Source organism: Canis lupus, chromosome 9, assembly GCF_003254725.2.
Source record: "Canis lupus dingo isolate Sandy chromosome 9, ASM325472v2, whole genome shotgun sequence".
NCBI lineage: Eukaryota > Metazoa > Chordata > Mammalia > Carnivora > Canidae > Canis > Canis lupus.
In genome coordinates, this window is record NC_064251.1 from 3,059,715 (window position 1) to 3,084,634 (window position 24,920).

Consider the following 24,920-nt stretch of genomic DNA (forward strand, 5'->3'; position numbering starts at 1 on the left):
CAGCACAAGAAAGAAGGCCACATGAAGACGGAGTCTGGCCACAGGAAGCTGAAAGAAGCAGAGAAGGATCCTCCCCTACACACTCGGGAGGAAAAGTGGCCCTGTCGACACCTTGATTTAGTACTTCAGGACTCCAAAGCTGCGAGAGAATAAATGTGTGTTGTTTCAAGCCATCGGGCTTGTAGTGGTTTGTTATGGCAGCCCCGGGACACAGGCCCCCCTGCCCAAGCCCTGCCTCCTGCCCGCCGCTCAGACTCTGCTAAGCACAGGCGCCCAGTGAGACCCTGTCCAGCTGAGCCTGGGAAATGCATTCCCATGAGGAACAAGGCAGTTTAGGGCCCAGCCTGGGCCCACTGGGTACCTGAGTTCCGGGGTGCCAAGTGGCAGGCCCCCAGGCTTCTTCCGCAGGTGGAGGTACAGGGATGAGAAGGGAAAGGAGGAAGATTTGATTCAATGAGCAAACGGAGGAGGCAGTGATGCTAAGACACATGGTTCCAAGTTTAATGTTTTCTGAAAGAGCATCGGGACAGCACAAAGCAGCAGGCGGGCGCCCTGCGCACTAGCACACCCATTGAAACACCATTTTTCAAATCTGACCAGCAGAAGCCCTTCAGAGGGAAGGATGTACAGACCCCAGACCCGGGGACCAGGCCCAGGGAGAGCGGACGAATGGGTCAAGACCAAGGGTCACCAGGCAGTAGGAAGGAAGGTTCCTGTAGGGGTTTAAGGGCCTGAGCAGGTAGGAGAGGTACCCAAGCCTTGGGCATTAGTGTAGAAAGGCAGAGAAGGGCCACCGGGCCAAAGCCAGCCACAGGCCAGAGCACCAATTCCAGGCAGCAGCCACTTTGGGCGCCATCTACACCCACCCCAGAGAGAGAGGGTTCTCACTCCAGTGATTGAGACATGCCTTCTCTCCTGGTCAGAGGGATGGTGCCCCACGGGGGGCTCCAAGACAGGTAGAGGGGAAGCCTTCCGGCCCCTTCCGGCTCTGCCCTACTCTGGGGCCTAGAGAAGCCCCTCCGGTGTTGTCTTAGGCTGCTGGTCAAAGAGGCCTGGGGGAGAGCACGGGGGCTGCTGAGTGTTGAAGCCTCTGGGAAACAGGACTCTGTGATGGTGTGCAAGGAGATTTTGTAGAAAATATTATATAACCATGACCCTGCTACAAAACGAAGGCCTCATTGCCTTCCATGGCTGACCCGTCTGGGAGAAGGAACAGCAAACCAATGCCAAGGTGACAGGTGTGAAGGCCCCACCCAGGGCTCCTGGACAGCATGGGGGAGTCGAGCAGAGCCGTGCCAGGATGGATGGCTCTGCCTTGGTCAGTGTAAGCTCTGCTTCTCATAGAAACATTTGCAGACCCAGGGGCTCCTGAGGTCTCCAGCTGCTGTCAGGAGTCTATGGGTTCCAACAAGCAGGCTGCTTCTCTCAGCCCAGAGACCAGGGCTGAGAGCTTGGCTGCATTGCTAATAGCTGACATTCGCTACCTGAGCCCGAACCCCCTCACTGTTGTGGCTCAGTGGAAAGACCAGCAGAACCCGTGGGCAAGGCCATGATATCCCCAGGATGTGGATGTCAGTCCAGCTGTTGCCCAAGAAGGCTCATACTTGGCCTAAGAGGGTCCCCACACCCTCCATCCTTTCCTCATGGCCCACAGCGTCCACTTCAGGTCTTCTCGAACATGCAAGCTCATGTAAGAACAGCCTCCCAGGGGGAACCACAGGGCTTACTTTGCTCCCTTCACATACTTTAGAATTTCCCTAATTATTTCCAGCCACGGGAGCAAGGATGGCTCTGGGTCGCCCTGCCATACAGCGGCATACCGGTGGGGTAGCCCAAGGATATGTGCACAGAGGGGAGCTGGAGGCCCCGTCCTCTCAGGTGGCTGCCCGCCGAGCCCACCCAGGAGCCCATGTGGCCGGCAAGCGCAGATGCTCTTGCTTCCCCTTCCATGAAGGGCGTCGTGTTGAAGGCCGAAGCTGGGGCGGCGGGGCAAGGGGGCCGGGCTGGGGAGGGGCTGCAGCGAGACCGGCGTGGGGCTGCTGGGGCGGGCGGGCTAGGGCTCCGCGGCGTGCTTGACCAGGTAGCCGCTGAAGGTGATGTAGGTGTCGAACTCGTCACTGAAGATGGCATTCTCCCGCTCGCCCTTGAAGAGGCGCACCCAGACCTCGTCCTGGTCCTGCAGCTCAAGCATCAGGCTCTGGCTCTGCATGATGCTACGGTCGCTCACCTGGGCATAGAGGATCACCACCTCCTCCCTGTTCTTCATGATGTGCAGGTAGGTCTCCTTCTGGTTCCAGGTGTGCACGTTGAGGCTGAAGAAGTAGATGCCCGGCACATAGCAGTAGAACTTGCCCATGAACATGTTGAAGTGGCCGTAGAGATTCACGAACTCCGTGTCGAAGATCACCGTCTGGTAGTAGTCGTTGCTGTGCAGAGGCTTCTTGCGGCCCACCGAGAAGGCGGCGTAGTGGTTCTTGCAGCGGTCCCCGGGGGCCCCCATGGACCCCTTCTGCCCCTTGGGGCCCACGTGGCCCCTGGCGCCCACGGAGCCCGTCTTGCCGTATTTCCCTTGTAAGCCGCGGTCTCCCCGGTCACCTTTCTCACCTAAAGGGACAGGAAAACACGCGGGGTCGGGCAAGCTGACCCAACCTCAAGGACTGTTCTATTTTCATCCAGAAGCAATCATTTTCTTCCCCCTCTGGAACGTCCTGGCAATGAGAAGGGAACATAGGGGTCTGTCCAAAAGCAACAGGCGCTGCGGCCAGGCCCAAGGCTGACTCGGAGCAAATGAACTGCAGACGCGGGGCTCGCCGGGGGCTCCCGTCAGACCTCGCAAGGCTGCGTGAGGTTGTCCGGCCCCCGGGGCCGAGGGCATTTCAGAGAGTGGGCTGGGGGCTGGGGGCAGAGGGCCGTCTCATCCACCCTAAGGACTTCTCCTTCTCCCTGCTCGGGACAGAGTGCCCCACACCCCCCTCCCGACCCGGGGGGAGGGTCCCCTTGGTGGCTTCACAGCCGTCTGACCTTTCAGGATGGTGATGTTGATCTGTGGCACCGGGATGGCCTGGTACACGGGGGTGCCAGGGTCACAGCAGCGAAAGCACCGGGAAGCAGAGGCTTCCTCGCCCTGCCTGGGGCTGTATTTTTCATGGTTTTCTTCATCTCTAAGGGAATAAAGGCGTCACAGGGAAAGCCATGAGCTCTGGGAGCTGGGACCTCCTCTTTCTTCGGCCTCCAGAGGCTCTGGTCCACCTGTGTGCCTTCCCTCTGTCCTGGACATGACTGACCGCGTGCGCTTTCCCTCGACAGAGACAGCGTTGGCTCTTGGCGAATTCTGGGACCCTAACTGAAGGTTCAGGAAGAGCTCCTCTGCCTTCCGGTCACAGCAATACTCGTCATGGAAACAACGATTACAGAAACAGCAATAATTTGAGGGCCAGGCGAGAGAGAGGCTGCTTGGAAAGGTCGGCCCCTCGGGGAGGGGTTTTAGAAGGTGTGTGACAGAGCTGTGAATCCCGTCAATGCAACTGTGATTCTAGAAGATAACGACATTAAGCTGACTCATTTGCGAATGAAAGGGCTCGGCTAGGTCTTCAGGTTCCGGGGAGCTGCGGCTGGAGACTCCACCTTCGTTACTACACGCGGCTGCGGGCGGCCGGCGGCTCCGTGCTACCACCTGGTGGCGGCGCGCTGTGCTGCACGGGGCCCTCTCTGGCTCCCGCTCCCTCCAAGCTCTAGAGCTGCGACGTTGGAGACAATCACTCCATCTCAGCGGCTGGTTCCTTCTCTACCTCTGCTCCTGCTTTTGCACCCCAGACAATCCGGGAAATGGATGTGCACACGCTAAATTCAGGCCCCGCGAGCACCGGCCTCCCAGGTGGACACCCACCTCTCGCCGGAAGGTCTCTACCTAGGGTCAGCGAGCCCCTCAAAGGTGAGGTGTCCAAGTGTCGGCCCATCACTCTGGCCCTGGAACCCTCTCTTTCCAAACCCTCTTCACGGCACCATCACAGGCTCATTCAAGAGGCCTCTCCAGCCTTGCCACCACATTCTGAGGATCACGGGGTCCTGAAAAGTCAGCACCTCCCAACCCCAGCCACCACCAAGGTACCTGCAGAAGCTGGGCCCTCCGGCCTCCCCATCTCTGGGGGACCGTCACCATTCTGACTGCTCTCCTGGAATCTGCCTCTCTCCACATCTCCCATTCATCCTGTTCTCTGCCTCCTCCAGCGTTCTTTCTGGAATGTCATGACATTGAAACCTCTCCATGATGCCCCCCACCATGATAATTCCTCATGACTCCCTGTACGATTAAGAGACCCTTCCCCACCAGAATCATCTCCCCTCTCTTTCCACCCTCTAATGCCAACTCTACTACCCCAAACCCACCTGGCATGGCCACACCCTCCTTCTGCACTTGAGATGCTCCCCAGGCCCAAGTGTCCTTCAAGATGTGGCCACTCCTCTGCTCAGTCTTCCGCCCCCACCCCGCCCCTGCCACCCCCAGCATTGTGGACACACCTGTCCTGCAGAGCCTACCGCACAGCCTTGGAGTTCCTGGAGGCCAGGACTGTCATCTGTGCATGTCCCCCCGTGCCTCGCACATGGCCAGACCAGTAGCAGGCACTTAGTTCTCACTGAATAGAAAGTGAGAGGAGGAGGAAGAAGAGGAGGAGGAGGAAGAAGAGGAAGAGAAAGGGGAGGAGGAAAAGGAAGAGGCAGAGGAAGAAGAGGAGGAGGAGGAGGAAGAGGAGGAGAAAGGGGAGGAGGAAAAGGAAGAGGCAGAGGAAGAAGAGGAGGAGGAGGAGAAGGAGAAAAAGGAGGAAGAGGAGAAATGGGGGGAGGGGCAGGGGAAAAAGAAAGAGGAGGGGGAAGAAGGGGAGGGGGAGGAGGGGGGTAGAGGAGAAAAAAGAAAAGGAGGAGGAACAGGAGGAGGAGGAGGAATAAGAGGAAGAAGAGGGGGAGGAGGAGGAGGGACAGGAGGAAGAAGAGGAGGAGGAGGGTGTGGAGGAGGAGGAGGGAGAGGAGGAGGAAGAGGGGGAGGAGGAGGAGGGAGAGGAGGAAGAGGAAGGAGAGGAGGAGGAGGGTGTAGAGGAGGAGGAGGGAGAGGAGGAGGAAGAGGGAGAAGAGGAGGAAGAGGGAGAGGAGGAGGAGGGAGAGGAGGAAGAGGGAGTGGAGGAGGAGGAGGGAGAAGAAGAGGAGGGAAAGGAGGAGGAGGAGAAGGAATAAGAGGAGGAGGAGGAATAGGAGAAGGAAGAGGGAGAGGAGGAGGAGGGAGTGGAGGAGGAGGGAGAGGAGGAGGAAGAGGAGGAGGAGGGAGTGGAGGAGGAGGAGGGAGTGGAGGAGGAGGAGGGAGTGGAGGAGGAGGAGGGGGAGGGGGAAGGAGAGGAAGAGGAGATGATGGATGTCACCTTGTCCCACATCCAATGCATTTCCATCGTGAGGATCGCCTGAGGCCCTGGGTATCGAGTCAGCCCGAAACCCAAGCGACTGAGGCAATTGAGGGCGCCAGCCTATCGCCCAGGTACCCAGCACCTCACAGTTGGTGAATGACCGTTTCCTGAGCAATCCTAAGGACTTGGTGCTTCCCTTCAAAATATTCCAAGTAGCCTGAAGTCTCTATATCATAGCGAAGGTCACATCCACGAAGATGACGCCGTTCAGGAGAAATTCATGACTTCCCAAGAAAAGCCACCACTTCTCCGCCGGCCCTCAGCAATCCTCTCCCATCAGCAACCTGATCAGATGCTCAGGGTCCCCGGACCCGCTCACAGCCGCGTCCCTGCCTCCCACCTGGGGAAGCACTCAGAGCCCCGGGGGATACTCTCGAGGACAAAGCTAGAATAGAAGGACAAACGGAGTGCTGGGGGGGGGGGGCGGGGGGGAGTCTTTACCTGGGGATGTGGCTGCAAAACAGTACAGAAACCCAGTCCCTTTGGGGTTAGAGCAAGGTGGGTCACTGTCATCAGTTTCAGATAAGGCCCCCGGGGCCACTGAGAGGAGAAATGGCCGGTGTGTCCCCCAGGACCAGGTCCGCAAGGACCCTTCCCGGCCTCGGCTGAGGCCCCTTCGCATCCAGCCCCGGCTGCCTCAGACCCCGGGCTCAACCCACCGGGCCGCGCCTCCCCGTCTCTCACCGCTCCGTGTGGTCCAGCGGCGGCTCCTTGGTCCCCTCCTGCTCCCGCGCGCCGCGTGGCGCCCGGCCCAGCCCCGCGCCGCAGGCAAAGGTCAGCAGCACGCAGCAGGCCAGCACGAGTGTCGGCGCCCCGGAGCCCATCCTCGCGCCGCGCCCCTGCTGGGAGACACACGGAGGGCCGCGGGCTGAGCAGGCCCCCCCCCCCCCCCCGCGACCACCCGGCCCCCCGAGGGCCGCCGGGCGCCCTGCACTCCCGCGCATCCTCCACACCCTCATCCACCGCACTCACGTACTCTCCCACGAACACACGCGCACTCGGGTACTTAGTACTCTCGCGCTTGCACACGTGCACGTGTATACTCAGTACTCATGCATGGTAGGTGCACACATACACTCCCACTCACCCACATGTGACACCCTGTTGCACATACTCTGCACTTACACATTTGCACCATCCTAACACATTCACTCACACACACTCATATGCCTCAGTACATAGTCACACACCCCATGTACATATTCTTACACACATTCTCACACTGCCACTCCCACATGCATTATGGGTATGCACACACAGCACACTTGCATCCACGTGCACACCCGCACGCGTGTGCACGCACATCACACCCTCACATGCGCACACACTCTGCCCCTGGAGCCTCAGCCAGCTGGGCTGGCGCTGCCCACACCCAGCAAGCCTCTCAGGAAGGGGAGCCCTCAGCCAGCGGGCTCTGCTAAGCACAATCCCAAGTGAACGTGTGGGGTCACTGTCCTGTGACTCTGCCCCAGCCCTGCACCAAGGAGGTGGGTGGGGAGGGAGGCAGACATCACGCATCTCACTTAGGGATGCGCCTCGACAGTCTCTGTCGCTCAAAAACCCAACTTCATGTCCTTCAGGGTGCTCTCAGGGGAAAGCCTCTCATCCAGTATTGAGAACAGTCCTTCTAGAAAGACATGTCGGTCCCCAGTGAGCCCATTAGGGGGCAGTGCTTGGGCTTCAAATAGGCAAAACATCCCATCCCTTCCCACTGCCAGGCGGCTGCCCAGCTAACCAGGGTTTTCCACAGTCTGGAGTCAGAAGTCCCGAGTGCCTCGCTGTTTCTGGCTGGCTGGGAAACCTGCCCCCTGCAGGAATGGGTAACGGGTCAATCCCAACCCATCTTTGTTCACCAAACCATATAGTTCAACACCTCCGAAGGCCCAGTGAGGATACGCAGTTCAACCCTGTCAGCTGCCCAGTGAGAAACGGAAGCCTGGGAGAGTCAGAACCACCCACCCCTCAAAGCCAAGGTGCGAGTGGGATCCGGGTCGCTGCTGGGAGGCAAATCTCCAACGGTCTCATGTCTGATTTGCTTTTTATTCTTCTTTTATGGGGATGCCTGGGTAGCTCAGTGGTTGAGCATCTGCCTTCGGCCCAGGGTGTGATCCTGGAGTCCCAGGATCAAGTCTCGCATCGGGCTCCCTGCATGGAGCCTGCTTCTCCCTCTGCCTGTGTCTCTGCCTCTCTCTCTCTGTGTCTCTCATGAAGAAATAAATAAAATCTTTAAAAAAAATTCCTCTTTTATGTTTAAGGAATGTTAACTCCCAAGACAGACTTCTTTTTTTTTTTTTTATTCATGATAGGCACACTCACACTGTGTAGTGAGAGAGAGAGAGGCAGAGACACAGGCAGAGGGAGAAGCAGGCTCCATGCACCGGGAGCCCGACGTGGGATTCGATCCCGGATCTCCAGGATCGCGCCCTGGGCCAAAGGCAGGCGCCAAACCGCTGCGCCACCCAGGGATCCCCCAAGACAGACTTCTTTATGTCAGTAGTTATCTACGCAGATGAATCCTCCTGTCGTTGGCCATGGGAAGCTATGGATTCCCCTCTAACACCCCATTGCTCAGATGACTTGTGGCTGGTGGGACATGACCTTGTAGCTGGTAGGTCGACATCTGGGCTCTGTTTTTTGCATGTCGGTGGGCTCGCTGCCATAGCTATGAAGAGAGGCTGCTCAGTTAGCCCTCCCTGCTGGAGCCCCCATGCCAAATCAAGAGAACATGGGGGAGGCAGAGAGCTGGCAACCAGAGCCCTGGGACAGAAAAAGTAGGAGCCAGAGGCTCCCTGTGGATGGATCCTCAGAGATGTGATGAGCCTCTGAGCTAGGGGGGTTGCCTCCACACCTCTGCTGGGTCTTCAGTTCTCCGCGTGACTCCCTACCTCATCCACTGCAGTGGAGCAGCGGGGCCTCCCCACCTCTGACTTCCCTACCAAACAACGATCCCTCCCAAGCATCAAGGCCCAGAGACCTGCCCAGTGACCGAGAGACTACTTGGTCCCCACTCAAAATCTCTACTATATGTGTTTATGTGACTTAACAAAATACATATTAAAATTATCTATCTAGGGCAGCTCTGGTGGCTCAGTGGTTTAGCGCCGCCCTCAGCCCAGGACCTGATCCTGGAGACCCTGGATCGAGTCCCACGTCGGGCTCCCTGCATGGAGCCTGCTTCTCCCTCTGCCTGTGTCTGCCTCTCTCTCTCTCTCTCTCTCTCTCTCTCTCTCTCTCATGAATAAATAAATAAAATCTTTAAAAAAATAAAATAAAATAAAATTATCTACCTATCCATCTATATAGCCATCCATCTAGCCGTCCATCCACCGATCCACCCATCATTACTCCTTGGCAGGACATGCCTGACACCCCAGTCTGTCCTCACTCTTCGGCCCCATTGTACGGCTCCCCTCATCCTGTGCTCAAGCTCCCTGCTTTGCAAGCTTTAATGTACACACATATCACCTGGGAAATCTGGTTAAAATGCAGATTCTGATTCAGCGGGTCTGGGACAGGGCCTCAAGTTCTGCTCCTTGTCCTTGGACCATACTTGGGATCCCAGCTTCCACTCCCCTAAACTCCTGGCATCTGTCCACCTGCACACATCCTTTCCCCCTGACCAGGAGTTCCTATTCTCCTCCTCTCTTCTATTAAAAACCAGCCTTGTAGGACCAACAGCTGCCCCAGGCACTATGCCGAGCATCCAGGCATCATCTCAATGGACCCTTCTAGCCCTGGAAGTCAGGGTCGGGTCTGAGAACAGTTCCTCATTAGTAATTCCTACCCACCATGGGCCTCAGCAGGGCCTGCGGTGAGTCCTTCATGGAGACAACACTCATTCATTATTATACCAAACTCACAAATGAGGAAGGGCAGTGGATTTGACCTCAACGGGCTGTCCTCAGACCACATCAGCATCCTACCCGGTCCTCAGGACCCAACCCAAGCGCCTCCTCTTCCTTCCCAGACCCTCAGCTGGCCAAACCTCTCTGTCCTCTTTTCAGATTTTGTTTTTCCTGTTGTCTCGTTCTGCAGAGTTTTGCTTGGCCTGTAAGACTCTGCACAGCAGACCGTGACCTCCTGGTCTTATTCATCTTGGACCGGCTGAGCATCCTGCAGCACCCTGAACTTGATCGCTACTCAACAAATGTTTGTGGAATGGGATTTTTAAAATTGTTTATTTCCCCCTTTCTGTGTTTCCTCTGTTTTTTCCTTGGCACCTCAATAATGGCTGTTTTTTCCCCCTCCCTTTACATGCCAAGCTTGCATCACTTGAAAGGAAAAGACGTTTTCCTTTCTTTAAACATTTCTTTTTCTGAATCCAAAGTAATATATATTCATTTTGGAAAAGTCAGGAAATAACAACAAACACACATAAAAAGCTACCTCGGATTCTTTCGTCCCCAGAGTTTCTCAGCCTCAGCACTATTGACATTCAGGGCTGACTCACTGTTGTGGGAGGTTGTCCTGTGCATTGCAGGATATTTATCAGCAACCCCAGACTCCACACACTAGATTCTACTGACAACCACCCCCCACCCCGCCACCCCAAGTTGTGACAGCCAAAAAACGTCTCCAGGCTTTGCTGCTTGTATCCTGGGAAGGCAGAAGCACCCCCGGCTGAGGATCGGTGCTCTATGCCCAATGGGAGCACTGTTTGGCATGTCTCTTCCAAGTCTGGAAAAAAAGGATTCTCTGGACCTTGATCAGAAGACACGAGGATTGGGATGCAGCCGCCTTCAGGGTGATGGTATCAGTGGGGATGGAGCCAGTAAGGAGTCGGAGGCACCAGGCTGACAAAGTGAAGGTCAGCAGAGGCTGGTGCTTCTCCTCAAGAACCTCCTCTTTGGGGCCAAAGCAAACCCTGGGTGAAATCTTTCTTTCTTCAAAAATATCTTCAGAGCCCTTTTACCAAGTCCCACAGAAAAGTCAGCGTCATGACATTATGATCATTTTAGTCACTTTTGGGCAAAAACAGTTATTGCCCAACATCCAACCAAACTTGGCTCCAAATCACTTTTAGCCATTTCCAGTGAAATGAAGTCACCTAGAGAGGGCGTGGCTTCGCCCCCAGGAAGGTAACCCAGAGGACCACGCTTGCACACAGCAAAGGCAGGGCCGGGACGTGGTCCCCAGGACTGGAGCCCTCACCCTCCGGCCCACGAGGTCCAGTCTGCAGGCTGCCTGCGGTCAAGGCATCTGAGGCCAATTGCAACGTGACTCAAGTTCTGACTTGCCTTTCTCAAACGCTGTGAAGAAATTCGTTTGCCAAGATCCATGAACACCTTTTTTCCCCTACTGTCTGCCCCAGAAGGCTGGTGGCTCTTTGGCGGCTCTCCCATCAGCCCTCCCATCCAGTTTAACCTTCCCCCAACAAGGAAGAAGCCCCTTTGCGGGAGTGGGGGTGCCAGAGGGAGTGCTGGGCCACTTATGGGGTCTGAGAACACTCCCTCATTAATAATTTTCATCCCTTCTCAGACCTTTTATGGACATGGGGTGAATCCTTCTAGGAGACACTGTTCAGACCCACACTGTAGTTTCCTGGGGTCTCAGATGGGTCTCACCCACCTCCGTGTTGTCCTGCCTGTGTTCCGACAGGAACCCCCCGAGCCCGGGCACCATGTGTTTGCGTTTTGCCATGACGCCACACCCAGCCCAGTGCCATCTGACAAAAGCATTTATAACCAGGGTTTTCCCTCTTCCTTAATCCTCAGCGGGTGACCAGCTGTTCTGGGAGGCGAGAAGCCTAGGATCTCCCTGGATTAGGAGAAGCTTGGAAGACAAACCCAACTGCCGCGCAGCTCCACAATTCCTCTCCCTGGAGAAGCTCCCAGGGGCCTGGCTGGCCCACGGGCTGCCCAGCCTTGTGTCGGAGCCCAGGAGGGAGTGATGATCCTACCGTAAACTAAATTCCCGCCCTGGCCTCAGGAAGAGGACGGTCCACGTGAAGGAGACAGATGCGCACCCGATCATAGTAGTTAAGGATGTGGGATCAAGGCAGAAAGCGGGTACCGTTCAGGGTCCACGTGGGCTGGGGTGACGGCTGCAGGGCCACGTGTGGGTATTTCATTTTTTTTAAGATTTTTTTTTTAGATTTTATTTATTTATTTATTTATTTATTTATTTATTTATTTATTTATTTATTATGAGAGACACACAGAGAATGAGAGAGAGAGGCAGAGGGAGAAGCAGGCTCCCTGCACGGAGCCTGATGTGGGACTCGATCCCGGGTCTCCAGGATCAGGCCCTGGGCTGAAGGCAGCGCTAAACCGCTGAGCCCCCTGGGCTGCCCGGCTATTTCATTTTAAACTAGTGAAATGGGATTCCTGGGTGGCTCAGCGGTTGAGCGCCTGCCTGGGGTCCCTGGGGTCTTGGGATCGAGTCCTGCATCGGGCTCCCTGCATGGAGCCTGCTTCTCCCTCTGCCTGTGTCTCTGCCTCTCTCTTTCTCTTTGTCTCTCATGAATAAATAAATAAAATCTTAAAAAAATAAGATAAAATAAACTAGTGAAGCAAAATTAGAGAAAATTCACAATTCGGTTCCTCGGTCACGCAAGCCGCATCCCGAGCCCTCGGGAGCTCCTGTCGCCGGTAGCTGGCACGCTGGATGGCGCAGGACAGAGCGTTCCCGTCCTGGCAGGAAGCGCAATCGGACCAGCCGGTGTCAGTGAGGCCGGAAGCGGGGCTAAGAACAAGCAGCTGGCCAGAAATCTGGGAGTCATTTGGGCTCCTTCCTCTCATGCATCCGCCACATCGGATCAGTCACCCACCCCCTTTAATATCTCCCGAAAGTCTCTCCCCCTCTCTACCATTTGCCTCTATGTGATGCTTTCCAGGAGCTCTGGCTGGGGCCCAGACCTCAATACACCCAACACAAATATCTTTGTCTGGGCTTTCCTGGGGCCTGGACATCACCCCAAAAATCTAACACGCGGCTCCCGAGGAAGCCTGGCCTAAGACAGGACTTTGTCCCACACCTAATGGCTTCTAGGCCAAGAATGCAACTTAGCGTGGCGTGCGAGCACTCCTTGTTTCAACGTGGCATCAGCCATGCCTGCAGCCCGGCCGCCCCCTCCGCACGTCTGCTCCTGCCACCTCCTGCTCCCCGGCATCCTCCCAACCAGAAAGGAAGCCCTGAGGCTGCCCCTTCTCTGCTCTGACATCTGGTGGCACTCCCCCGCTGAGGAGCTCAGAGCTCTCCAGCTGCTGCAGGAAGTCTCCTCAATTTAGATCCTGGCGTGCCGGGGAAGGAGAAAGCACCATGTTGGGGTGTCCCTCTGGCCCCGATGACCGGCAGGCGGGGTGTTATAACAGGTGACAACGGCCTTCCTGCCCCAGAAGCTGTTCATCACGCTCATTTTCCTCTTACCAAACCCTTCTGGTGACGGGAAGGAGGGAAGCAGAGTGACGAATGGCATTTGCTCACCAATTCCAGGGGCCCATTTAATATCTAATTTCCCTTCCATAACAGGGCAGCCCAACTGGTCTCAGACCCTTCCTGCTCCTCCCACCCCTGAGCCCTGTAAAGGAGTCAGCAGTGGATGCATGAGAATCCCCTATTAAAGGAACTTAGAGGGCAGCCCTGGTGGCTCAGTGTTTAAGTGCCGCCTTCAGTCCGGGGTGTGATCCTGGAGACCCGAGATCGAGCCCCACATCAGGCTCCCTGCATGGAGCTTGCTTCTCCCTCTGCCTATGTCTCTGCCTCTCTCTCTGTGTCTCTCATGAATAAATAAATAAAATCTTTATAATAAAAATTTAAGGGATCTCTGGGTGGCACAGCGGTTTGGCGCCTGCCTTTGGCCCAGGGCGCGATCCTGGAGACCCAAGATCGAATCCCACGTCGGGCTGCCAGTGCATGGAGCCTGCTTCTCCCTCTGCCTATGTCTCTGCCTCTCTCTCTCTCTCTCTCTCTGTGACTATCATAAATAAATGAAAATTTAAAAAAAAATTTTTAAATAAATAAAATAAAAATTTAAAAAAAGGAACTTCGGTCAGTTGGGGGTGAACCCGGGTGTCCTGCTACCCATGCCACTTGCTGAATCTCTCTTTTCCTTCTCCCAGGAGCTGCTCTCCAACTTAGAGAAAAAGGATTTATTTCTTAAGGTTTCAGGGTTTATTTGGTGACCTCTAAAGCACATGGTCAGGGGGAGAGTTGGAGGCTTCCGGGGCTACTTACAGGTTAATGAGCAAGGGCTCCCTTTTCCCTGCAGAGCAGAGCAGCCTAGCTCAAGACAAAACAGTGCAGAAAAGAGAAGGTGAGAATTCCCCACCGCCACCACCCCCAACCTAAAACGTCTCCATCTCTCCTGGGGCCACCGAGTCTCGGCAAGGACAGGCTCACCTGGCGCCAAGAGCGGGCACCGTCTTCCGCTCGGGCCCGCAAACAGCGAGGCCACGTGGGCTGCAGGCGTCGGGCCTCCGGGGGCACCTGGCCAGCCCAGCCTCCCCAGCTCCCAGCCCATCCGAGAGCTAACAAAGGCCTCCTTGACTGGAGCACTGTCCTTAGATCACCTCCCAGCTGTAAGGCCTTGGGCTGCAGGCTCGCCCCTGCTCCGAGCAGAGCTGCCGGCTGCCCTGGTGCCCTGCCGCGAGCGCGCTCCACAGGTGGCTTGGCCCAGGGCCCACTTCCCCACAGCGGGGACGCCCCTGGGGTCCCAAGACGGAGGGAGGAGAGGAGCTGGGAATCCCGGGGCCTGCACCCCGCCACTCTCGCCCCTTTGCCAGCGGTACTGTCTCTGGTTCTTCTGGGGCCTACGCATCCCCCCAACATCTCACAGACGCCTCCCCAGGAAGCGTGGCGGAGGACAGAACTCTGCCCCCACCGAATGGCTTCTAGGTCACAAATATAATTTAGCTCAGCATGCGGGCTGTGCAGGGCCGGCCACCTCCTGTCATCCTGGCTCCGGCTCCGTCTGTCTCCGAGCATTTGTCCTCCACCGTCTCGCCCCCCTCAAGAAACAGGTGTCTCCGGGGTGATGGTCTCCGCGTTGGCTCCTCCCTCTCAAAATATACTTTTCTGTCACTTTCTACGCTGACAGGTCTCTGACCTTGGTCCCCGCGCCCTCCAGGACAGCGGCCACTAGCCCAGGGGGCCAGTTAAATTTGTTAGACTTAAGTGACACGAAGACATCGGGTCTCAGCTGCACCAGGACACTTTAGGTGGTCACCCTCTCGGGCAGCACAGCCGTAGAACATTCCCATGACGACGGAAAGTTCCACGGGACAGCTCGGGTTATCTGTCTTCTGAACACCTGCTCTCCACTCTGCCATGGACCCTCGAGCCCCAGTTACCTCCTCTCCTGTCCCCCCACTATACCTACTTCTGAAGCACCAGCCGCCGCTCACGTGGGGGCCTCGGGGCTGGAAATCGGGGGGCCCTGCAGACCCTACCTGCCACCTCTCGTCCATCACGCAGCCTCCCGAAGGCCTCCAGTCCTCTGCCCCCCAGCCGGGCACCACTTCTTTCTCAGCCCCCCACCCACAGCTTGCTCTCTCTCTCCTGTGTCTTCCCACCTGCTTACCAGAGGCCCCTTGCAGAACTGCCAATCCCAATTCCACCCTGGGCTTAACAGGCTTCCCGTGAAAATAAGGAAAATGTTTAAACCTGGAGCTTCACTACCTGGCTTCCGCCTCGCCTCTGGCCACCTCGCCGCCCGACTCCAGCCATCTGGAGCTGCTGGTGGCTCCGCTCGCAGGCCCAACACTAACCGCAGGCTCTCCTGTCTCTCTGTCCCTTCCCCCACCACCCTCCTGGTCCACAGGTTCTTCAGAGCCCAGCCCGAGGGAACGCCTCCAGGAAGGCACTCCCCCAGCATCCTGTAGGATCTACCCCTGGGGACCAGGGGCCCCTCCCAGGAAGCTGTGTCATCTCTCACGCGCAACCCCCATGTCTGATGTCTGATGTCTGATGTCCCACTTTGATTGAACTCCATCCACACTCACCTTTCAGCAGAGCCAACGCACAAACAGGGCTCCAGGATCCTGCACGTCTTGCGGGGGGCCTGGGGCCAGGGTGTTCAAATCTCTGTCTAGCTCAGGGCGGGGCTGTTTGGGGAGAGAGGAGGGAAAGGGGGAGAGTGATCCAGGGTGGGCTCCAGAGGGCCAGGGCAAGGCTGAGTCCCTGCGTGCCCATCCAGCCACGTTTCCCTCAGACACTCCTCAGAAAATCTCCTGCCTCCTCAGGGCTACGACCCCCTGCCTTCTTCAGCCAAGGTTACAAGCCACCTAACCAGGAGATGCTTTGTGCTTCCTGGAGAGGCAAGAAAACAAACAAACAAACAAACAAATAAATAAGCGGGGAGGGGCAGCTTCAGGCAGCCTTGCCAATTAGTGACCTCTGTAAACAGATGACTCTTTGCTGACGCCAAGAGATGTTCCTGATGAGTGAAGGTCGGGTTGAAAACACACACACACCATGCACATCACGCTCAGCCGCCGAGATCTGAAGGCCACCCACCTGGCTGCTAACAGCAATTATCTCTGGGTGATGAAAATAGGGATGTTGGCCATTTTCTTATTTTGGCTTCTCTGATTTTTTCCCCCTCTCTAACAGTCACATATTTTCTTGCATTAAGTACACATTATTTTCCACTTAGAACAATGACAAAGAAGCCCCACCCTGGGGACTCAGCGTTAAGTGTATTCCAGGGGATTTGAGTCTATGCAAAGAGAAGGATGAGGCATGAGGGGTTTGGAGACTCGCAGGACCAGGACCACATGGAGAAGAAACTGGCTTAGGGCTCAAGTCCTGGCTTCCTGCACCTGCATTTACTGTCTGCTTCGTACCCGGTGGAGAGCTGGGTGACAGGGACACGGTGCAGGAGCGAGGAGATGCAGCCTCTCCCCATCCCACTCCCTGCCCCAGGAGTGAACACCCTGGAGCTACAGTGGATGGATGCAGGTTAGGCCAGGGAGGGAGGGCCACCTGACCTGGACCAGAGTCAGGCCTGGTGGATGGATCACATTTTCTAGGAGGGGGATTTGTTCTGTCCTTACCAGACCTCTCCCTGGTGGTACTTGCTCTTGAGTCCCTGGAACTGAAGAAGATGAAGCCAAATCCTTGAGCTCATCCTTAAGAATTCTGTGCGAGGGCAGCCCAGGTGGCTCAGCGGTTTAGCGCCGCCTTCAGCCCAGGGCGTGATCCTGGAGACCCGGGATTGAGTCCCATGTCGGGCTCCCTGCATGGAGCCTGCTTCTCCCTCTGCCTGTGTCTCTGCCTCTCTCTCTCTCTCTCTCTCTCTCTCTCTCTCTCTCTGTATCTCATGAATAAATAAATAAAAATCTTTTAAAAAAAAAAAGAAAAGAATTTTGTGTGATGGCCAGGCAGGTTAGCAGGCCCAGGAGCAGCCCCGGCACTTATCAGAGGTTCCTTCAAACAAAGCCCTGCTACCACTGACCAGGCAAGACCCACCATGTGCTGGGCTCTGGGCACCGTGCTCTCCGGATGCCGTTGAGCTTGACCCCTACAACGCACCTTGACTTCTCAGATGACCGAATGGGCTCAGAGTGAAGGAGCCACTCACCCCAGGCCCCACAGGAGGGAGGTGGGTCTGGCAGCAAAGTGCCTTCCACCTCACCTCAGGGGGCCTCCAGATGCCAGGGAGGCAGGCTCATCCTGCCAAACCACAGTCCAGTGGGCGCTCCCATCTTTCCGGGCATCCACCTGTGTAGCTCACTCAGCTAGAGCTGGAACAGCAGCAGTGGTGTTTGGCCCTGAGGAATTTATCCACCAGCCCAGCCTTGCCATTCATCCATTCAGCAGATTACGGAGCACCTATTCAGTGTCAGGCAGGGTACGGGTCCGTGACAACCATCGTCCCTGAAGCAACGTGCTAAGATCTCCCTGTTGCCAGGCTCCCATCTTAAAACCCATTACTGAGTTCAATTCCTTTGGATTTAAGCACAGAATCACGAGGAACCCCAGCCCCCTCACCACTACCACCACTACCACCACCCCATTCCTCAAGATGGAAGAGATGTGGGAGGTGTGGCCCATTGAATGTGCATTTTTAGGGCCTGGCATCTGCCAGGTAGAGAGAAACAGCCCATTGGCGAGCTCTGAAAAGGAGGAGTGAGAAGACCAGGTCGTGCAGGGAGGGCACATGGTCCCACCCGGCCCCCAGGGCTCTCTGATGGAGACAAGCCAGCTAGAACACTGGGCTGCAATGAGACCTGAGGCCAAGTGCTGCTAGCAGGAACCAATGGTGTAAAGGACTGACATTGTGATGGGAAAAGCATGGTGGTCCCGTGTCTGCCCATCCTGGGGGTGCTGCCTGGGGATCAGCCTCGGGTAGGGCCCCTAGTGGAGGCTCCTGCAGAGACAGAGCTGGAAGCAGGAGAACGCAGGAGCAGAGAACGGAAACAGAAAGGGGAAGGTGGGCGTTGGGCTCCAGCTCACCTCTCTAGCTGCCGGGGTCTAGCTCTTCTCGCTCTGTGGGGACCATTCTCAGGAGCTCCTCCTATGGCCACTTTACAGGGCCACGGGTCTTGCTCTCATAGCTATCCCTTTTTGGGAAGGAGGGTGTCCTGAATGCCAGACGACCTGAGAGCCCCAGGGCCACCCCCAGAGCCACCCAGACCCACCCATTCCTCACCAGAACGCACTTTCAGACTCCTCACAAGGAGAAAGGGCCCATGTGTTTCTGAGCACACCCCATTCCCCACCTCTACAGACCAGCCCCCAAAACCTGCAGGGCGAAGTTGCCGGGTCCAGCCCAACTCCTGGCCTGCACACGCCTGCAAACCCACCAGGGCTGGCAGCTTTCCCAGGCAAGGTCCCTTCCTTCCCTGGTCCCCCGGGTAGAGGGCGGCTGGTCACCAGATGTCCCCACTTGGGGTGGGGGTGCAAAGGGTTTGGGGCATTCCCCAAGCATGGCTTTGCCAGTGGCCAGCAGCAGTGTTCCACGGAGTGCAGGTACCCCCAGCTCCCCCACTGCCTGCCCCGCCTGTCGCCCTCTTTTCCCGTCCTCTCCTCCCGCCCTCTCCTCCCACCCAGCCTCCTACCCGCAGGCTCCAGCTCCGCTAACTCCTGTTTCAAGGAAAATCCGTACGGGAGCCAGGGAGATGGTCAGACACCGAGGCCCAGGCTGGCCCACAGCCGTCCTGACAGCCATCCTGGACAGGGCGGGACGCCCCAGGACGATGCTGCCAGGCCCGTCCACGGCTGGAGAAGGGCTGACTCCAGGGGCCTGCCAGGCAGGCCACACCCAGCCCCCCTTGAGCCCAGTCCTGGAAAGAGGCGTGGGCAAGATTGAGTGGCTGGAAAAGGATGCCGGGAGCCCTTGTCTCCTGCTCACAGGACGGCTCCCCTGCAACCTCGACAAGAACCCAGAGGTAAAGATGCTCCCCATTCCCCCCAGAGGCTCAAGAGCTCCTGCCACAGCCCACCCCGAGTCCCTCTCCGGGAGGCAGGAGGAGGACGGGCAGGGGACGCGGGCCGCCACAGCACAAGTGCCACTGCCTGGCCCGCAGAGGAGGAAGGGAGCCAGCGTGCCCGCCTCCGCACAACTGTGGTCGAGGGCAGAACCGACGCCGCCAGGCCGAGGACCCAGCCGCAGATTCCCCTGGCAGGGGCCCTGAGAATCCCAAGGCCCGGCTCGCTGGGCCGCCCCACAGAGTGGGCGGGAGCGCCTGGGCTTTGATGATTCTGCTCCAAATGGCTCTCCCAGGGGGCAGCCGGCTCCTCACATGGAGCCAGGAGTAGTCAGGGAGAGACCCACGGTCCTGTCCAGGGGACGCCTTGGCTCACCCGATGTTCAGAGAAGGCAGATTTCAGCAGGTAAAAACAGGAAAAAAAAATTAATAACCCTAGGCCCACGCGGTAGTTACGCCACCAAGAACGAAGCGCCCTGGGGGACCATCACCTCCACCTAAATATCTGTGAGCTCTCGGGGCAGGGAGGCGAGGTGCTTCTGAAACACCCACTTTCCTCCCCAGTGGCTCAGCAGAGTTGCCTCAGGCACCAGAGGACCTTTCTAGTCTTCTTTTCCTTGGTGAGCTGTCACCACCACCCTTGCCCCAGGGCCTTGGAGCCTGGCACCACTCCCCTACCCCCTTGCCTTCCACCCGCGCCCCTGCTCCAGTACGGGGGTCCCACACACCGGGCCAGCCCCCTGAAGACAAAGCCCCCAACAGCAAGCTTATGTCCGGTGAGGACGCCCAGCAGCGCGACTGTATCTACAAAATTCTTTTCATCTTTGTTTTGATGGGTGAAGTTCAGTGCCAGAATATTTGGTTTATGAGTCATGCTAATTACAGCTGGGGGGGGGGAGGAGGAGGGCCAGAGGCACCAGTAACAACAACAGAAAGAAGCACGTTCTGAAAAAAAAAAAAAATTATGCTGTGCTGGTTGCCCTGAATAAGGAGGTTTAACATCCCCGGATGTTAAAGGAGTGAAGAGGGAGCCATCTGTGCACCTTTCTGGGACCACATCCGCTCCTCAGCACGCACCTGGGAGGGCGCCCCTCGCTGGCTGGCTGCACCTGTCCTAGGCGGGCTGTCCCACCCGAGACCTCCTGCATCTCTCCCTGACTTGTTGCTCACTGGGAGCACTTCCCTTGGCTCAAGACGGGAGAGGGAGGAGAGGGTGGGGTGTCTGGGAAACAGAACCTGGCCGTCCTTCCTGCCCCTGGGCACTTTCTCCGAGGACAGCTGGGAGGTGGATATTTGCAAACTTGAGAAGCTCCAGTCCCAGCCTCAGCTTGGACAGCTCTGCACCCTTGAGCAAGTTACACCCCTTCTCTGGGCACAGAGATGTGGGTCCTCCGAGGGGTCCTCCGTCTACTGTGTGTGGGCAAGTCATGAGCCTCTCTGAGCTCTTCAGGGGTGAGAGTGTCATCAACGAGAATCCACATCTGCTCAGCACGTGTCATGCAGGACACACACACGTGCATGTGCGCGCGCACATGGCTGCCGCTTACCCTAAGTTCCTCTGAGCTCTCAGGTCAAGACGGAGAGTGGGCAAGGCAGGTGGGACGGGATAACTCAAGCCTCGGCCCCCATCTCCCCTTCCCCTGTACTTCTTCCCTCCTCTCATTGGTGGGGACATTGGGCAGGACCCTCCCTGCAGCAAACACAGCAGCCAAGTGCATCTGTTTGTGACCTTGCACGTGGAGCTGACTACGTGCTTTCCTGCACTATTAAAAGCAAAGGCCTAGCAGCCTTGGAGGACCTCACATCCTCCCCCCTGGGGACCCAGGATGTGGCTAGCAGTTGAGAAAAGCTCAGTTTCTCAGGACACTCCTCATTTTGAAACCGTGGAAAGAGGCGGCTCCATGTGCCGAACTGCTTTCATTCCTGGAAACTCAGAGAGATGGAAGAGACAGACGAGTCACGAAGGGAGGTAGTTTCCTTCCTCCTTTCCAAGTGGACCAGGAGGGCCCACAGAGGACACGGGACTACCCAGGGATTTGCACGCTGGGAACCAGGCGAACACGATGTGGGTGCCCAGGGCACGTGGGGAAATCACACCTGTGCCCGAGGAATGCCTAGAAGACGACGTGGCACGTGGTGTCTCGACACAGAGAGGCGTTTGAGGTCCAGGGGCTTAAGGGCAGCTGGGTGACCACGGCCCCAGGCCAGAGATGGTTCTCAGTGATGCAGGCAGCTCGGGAGGGTCCCCAGGGGAAGGGACATTATTTTCCCCTGTCTGGGCTGAATCCAGGAACATCAAGGCCATTAGATGTGGGGGCCAAAGTCCACATTTCCTGTTCTGTGTGGGGGTCCACACTGGCCTCAGGCAGGGCGAACCTGGCTCTCAGGTGATGCAGGCACTATTGGGGCGGGGGCCCCCACTTGGTACACAGGGGATTTGGGTACCATTCCCTTTTCTCTCACGCGTAGAGAAGTGTGCAGCAAGGTAAACAGCCCACAACGGAGAGAGGAGGCACCCTCATTCCTATTCCTGACAGCACCCGGCTGCCCCTGCCCCCCACCCCGTCCCAGCGGGAGACGGAGACCAGCGGCTCCCACCGCACCTCCCGGCTGCCCGCCAGCCCGCAACTCCCCATCTTTCTGTCCCTTGTCACAACGGCCACCCGGCCCCTCCCACTCGGCTGGAGCCGCGGAGCAGGAGCGAGCGCCCGCCTGTCCCGCCCGTCCCGCCCGCCACGGCCGCCACCTACCTCCACGGCGTCCTGCGGGGCCTCTCCGTCCGGGGCTCAGAGCATCTCCCGGCAGGGCCTCCTCCCAGCCAGGTCGGGGAAGAACAGCCTTGTTGGGGGAGAGCGGCGGGGGGGGGGGGGGCGGGGGGGAGGTCCTCCGGGAAGAAGGTGCAGCAAGGGGCGCGGGCGCCGGCCTCGGGTCGCTGCCTTCCCGGCACCTTGACCTCCTCCGATCCGAGGGCCCTCTGGCCAGAAGCGGAAGCGCGGTTTCTCGAAAGTCAAGGAAGAGACGAAGAAAGCGGGACGGGCTCGTAAAGAGCAAACCCCAGCCAGATGTGAGCGGGGCCGCGGAGCCTCCAACGCTCCCAGCGCATATTATCCAAACAGCAGGCGCCGAGGATTAACTGTGTGTGTGCCCGCGGGCAGGGGAAAGCCAGGCCTGCCCTCCTCCCGGCCACCCCGGGGAGGCGGCCCAGGCTGGGGGCGCAGGCAACCACTCCCAGTCCCTGGAGGCCCCTCCAGGTGTGCGGGCGGCTGGGGGCCCAGGACAAAGAGGGCCCGGAGCCCCGAGTTGCTGGGTGGTAAGGGATGTGTGCCAAGGAACCCGGGGGACACTTCTTGCCAATCCTTTGGGATCTAGTCCCCAAACAGTGGCAGACCTGAGACACACTTTCAATCAGAGGCTCCCACCTGGGGTCTGGGAACCACACACAGGTTTTGGAGAACCTGTGACCCCCCCCCAAAAACAGTGCAAAGCTGTGTGTGCGTGCACATGTGCACACGTGTGCATGGTTGGACAGGGACGGTTTATTGCTTCAATCGGATTCTTAGAGAGCTCTGTGATCCAGAGGTTAGGAACCCCTGGCTGGCAGAGCAGATTTTCCAGAGGGCAGTGTGGCCAGCTTGGGGCTGTGAGGGACTTCAGCATTGCTCCGTCTCTATCAGCCTCTGGTTCCTTGATGTGAAAAACAAGCCTTCCCCCATCTTATTTGAGAGAGAGAGAGAGGAACAAGCTCCCCACCCAGGAGGGAGTCCAGTGCTTCGGGGCTTGATCCCAGGACCTCGAGATCATGACCTGAGCTGAAGGCAGATGCTTAACTGACTGAGCCACCCAGGCGCCCCCTTCCCCCCAACTTAGACACGAGCTCTAAACAGGCTCCTCTGGCCCCACCTCGCATCCTGATAGCTGCTTGAGGCTCCTTGTGAGCTGCCCCCAGTCAGACTGGTCTCTGTCCCCAGACGGAGTCAGAACGGATAGTTCTGGAATCTTATCATATCGCAAGAAGAAGCATCTGGCCAGAGTAATGAAGCTCTGCTGTGGTGATAACAGTTTTCTTGCTTGCTTGCTTCTCTCTGAACCGCGTTCCCACGTTCTCCTTGAGCTGCTTGGATGTCACACCTGCAACTTGTTGTCAGTCAACGCTCCTCGCAAGGGCCTCTCTCTCTGCCCACGTGTGGACAGGAGATGTAGAAACAGGGGTGCTGGTTTGGGATGCTCCTGGCAAAGCACAGAGACTGCAACCCTCCTCTCTCTGGCCTTGGAAATTCCTTCCTGCCTCTGCTCCCTACCTGTCTGCCCGAAGGGCTGGAAATCATGAGGAAAGGAGAGTGTGCAAGCCCAACACCTGTCAGGCACACCTTCTCCGTGCCAGTGGAGCAGAGAATGCGGAGGTGGAAGACAGGGAAGGTTCTGGGTGGCAAAGCCAGGAGGGCCCAGTGGCCACTCCACAGAGACCCCGGCAGCCCACCGCTCCTATAGGAACAAAGGGAGGGGTGCCCTGATCTTCTCCAGTGGCTCTGGACAGCTTCACAGACACTACGGCAAGATCCAGTATATACGTCTCCATCGGAGATAGGGTTTCGGCTGGCGTTAGAACACTTAGGAATCGTTCATGATCTTTGGCATGTGTCTGAGGTTTGGCAAAACTCACATCCCTGGTTGCTTATCGACACAGGAAACCCAGAGATAAGCGCGTCTTCGTTCCTGTACGCAACACGAGGAGCTTTCCTGGCCACCAGGGCCCAGGCCTGGCACACTGACCGACCTTCCCCTTGGTGCCTCTGTCCCCAGCTGGCCTTCGAGGCAGGGATGTTGGGGGAAAACACAACAAGAAAAGCAGGAAAGGCAAGTAGGCCATGTCTCCATGCAGCCCCTGTAGGCCTTCGTCTGGGACATTAGACCAGCCGGGTCTTTCTCAGAACTCTGGTGAACCAGGAATATTTTGTATGCAATGGGAAAGCTCCCCACTACTGGAGGCCCAGACCCCAGAGGCCCAGACCTCCGGTGTCCTGCATCCATACCAGGACTTTGTGCGCACGGAACCAGGCACGTGGCTTGGAAGAGAAACAGATGCAGAGATTTGTCCCCTTCCTGAGACAGCTTTACTATTGAAGAAACACAAAATGGTTATCTTTTTTTTTTAAAGATTTTTAAAATTTATTCATTTGAGATAGAGAGAGAGCACAGGCAGACGGAGGGACAGGCAGAGGGAGATGGAGAAGTAGACTCCACACTGAGCAGGGAGCCCGATACAGGACTTGATCCCAGGAAAAGGCAGACACTTAACTGACTGAGCCACCCAGGTGTCCCTGCAAGACACTTATCTGAAAGATAACTCCAAGACGGGAATCCAGAGGCCCAACAGAGAGCAGAGCTGCAGAAATACAGCAGCAGCTGCTTGTTCTAACCAGAGGCCTTAAATCCTGAGCCTGGGAGGCTGCCCAACCTCAGGGGACCTTATCTATTAAGCAGAGATAGGTCTGGGGTCTCTTATCAGGAACCCATGCAGTCGGATGTGTTCAGAGTAAGATGCAGATGTCATTCAGAGCATCTCTCCCTGCCGGGCTCTGGGGCAGGACCCCAGCACCCGACGCTTGCACAGCCTCACGACACTGCAGGTCACTCTGTTCTGTCAAAGTCTGTCACACCAAACTTAAGGAAACCACACTGTCAGGGCTTTTTGTATTTTGGGGACTTGGGGTAAAGGATTGCGGCTCTGTAATTGTCATAGTAGGGCCGATGAAAGGCCCTGATGGAGCAGATATAAGGCATAAGAATGTTCGTGATAACTGTCATTATGGGTAAGTATAATCTTCCTCTTGGAAGAGAGGCCTCCTCTTGGGTCGAGACCCCACATCTCCCAGGAGGTTAGAGAAGGGATTATTCATATCTCTCAAGCCAGAAACCAGGAGGGTGAGGGGCACTGATATGAAATGTGGCAACAAGGACCTGGAATTTCCCAAGATATCCATGTGAAACAGAAGGCTCACAGTCACGGAAAGTTCTAGAGTAGGGGAACCTACAGTCTGAGCCACATCTCAGGCACCACTGCCTATGGCTCAAGCCAACAGGGAAAAATGGGCAAAGATTC

General features: G+C 57.0%; 1 protein-coding gene across 2 annotated transcripts; it reads right to left on the reverse strand.

Annotated features, from left to right (window-relative positions):
* Positions 1-477: 477 nt before the first annotated feature.
* Positions 478-21,952, reverse strand: C1QTNF1 (C1q and TNF related 1). 2 transcript variants are annotated; one of them, XM_049113860.1, is made up of 5 exons: positions 21,571-21,952; positions 15,391-15,493; positions 6,135-6,287; positions 3,022-3,161; positions 478-2,604 (listed from the first exon to the last, which is right to left on the reverse strand). In XM_049113860.1, exons 3-5 carry the CDS (start codon positions 6,272-6,274, stop codon positions 2,054-2,056), a joined length of 831 nt encoding a protein of 276 aa, XP_048969817.1. In that variant the 5' UTR covers positions 6,275-6,287; positions 15,391-15,493; positions 21,571-21,952; the 3' UTR covers positions 478-2,053. The 2 variants fall into 2 exon arrangements, with proteins under 2 accessions (XP_048969817.1, XP_048969818.1); XM_049113861.1 differs by lacking the exon at positions 21,571-21,952 and adding an exon at positions 18,452-18,602.
* Between the last annotated feature and the right edge of the window lie 2,968 nt (positions 21,953-24,920).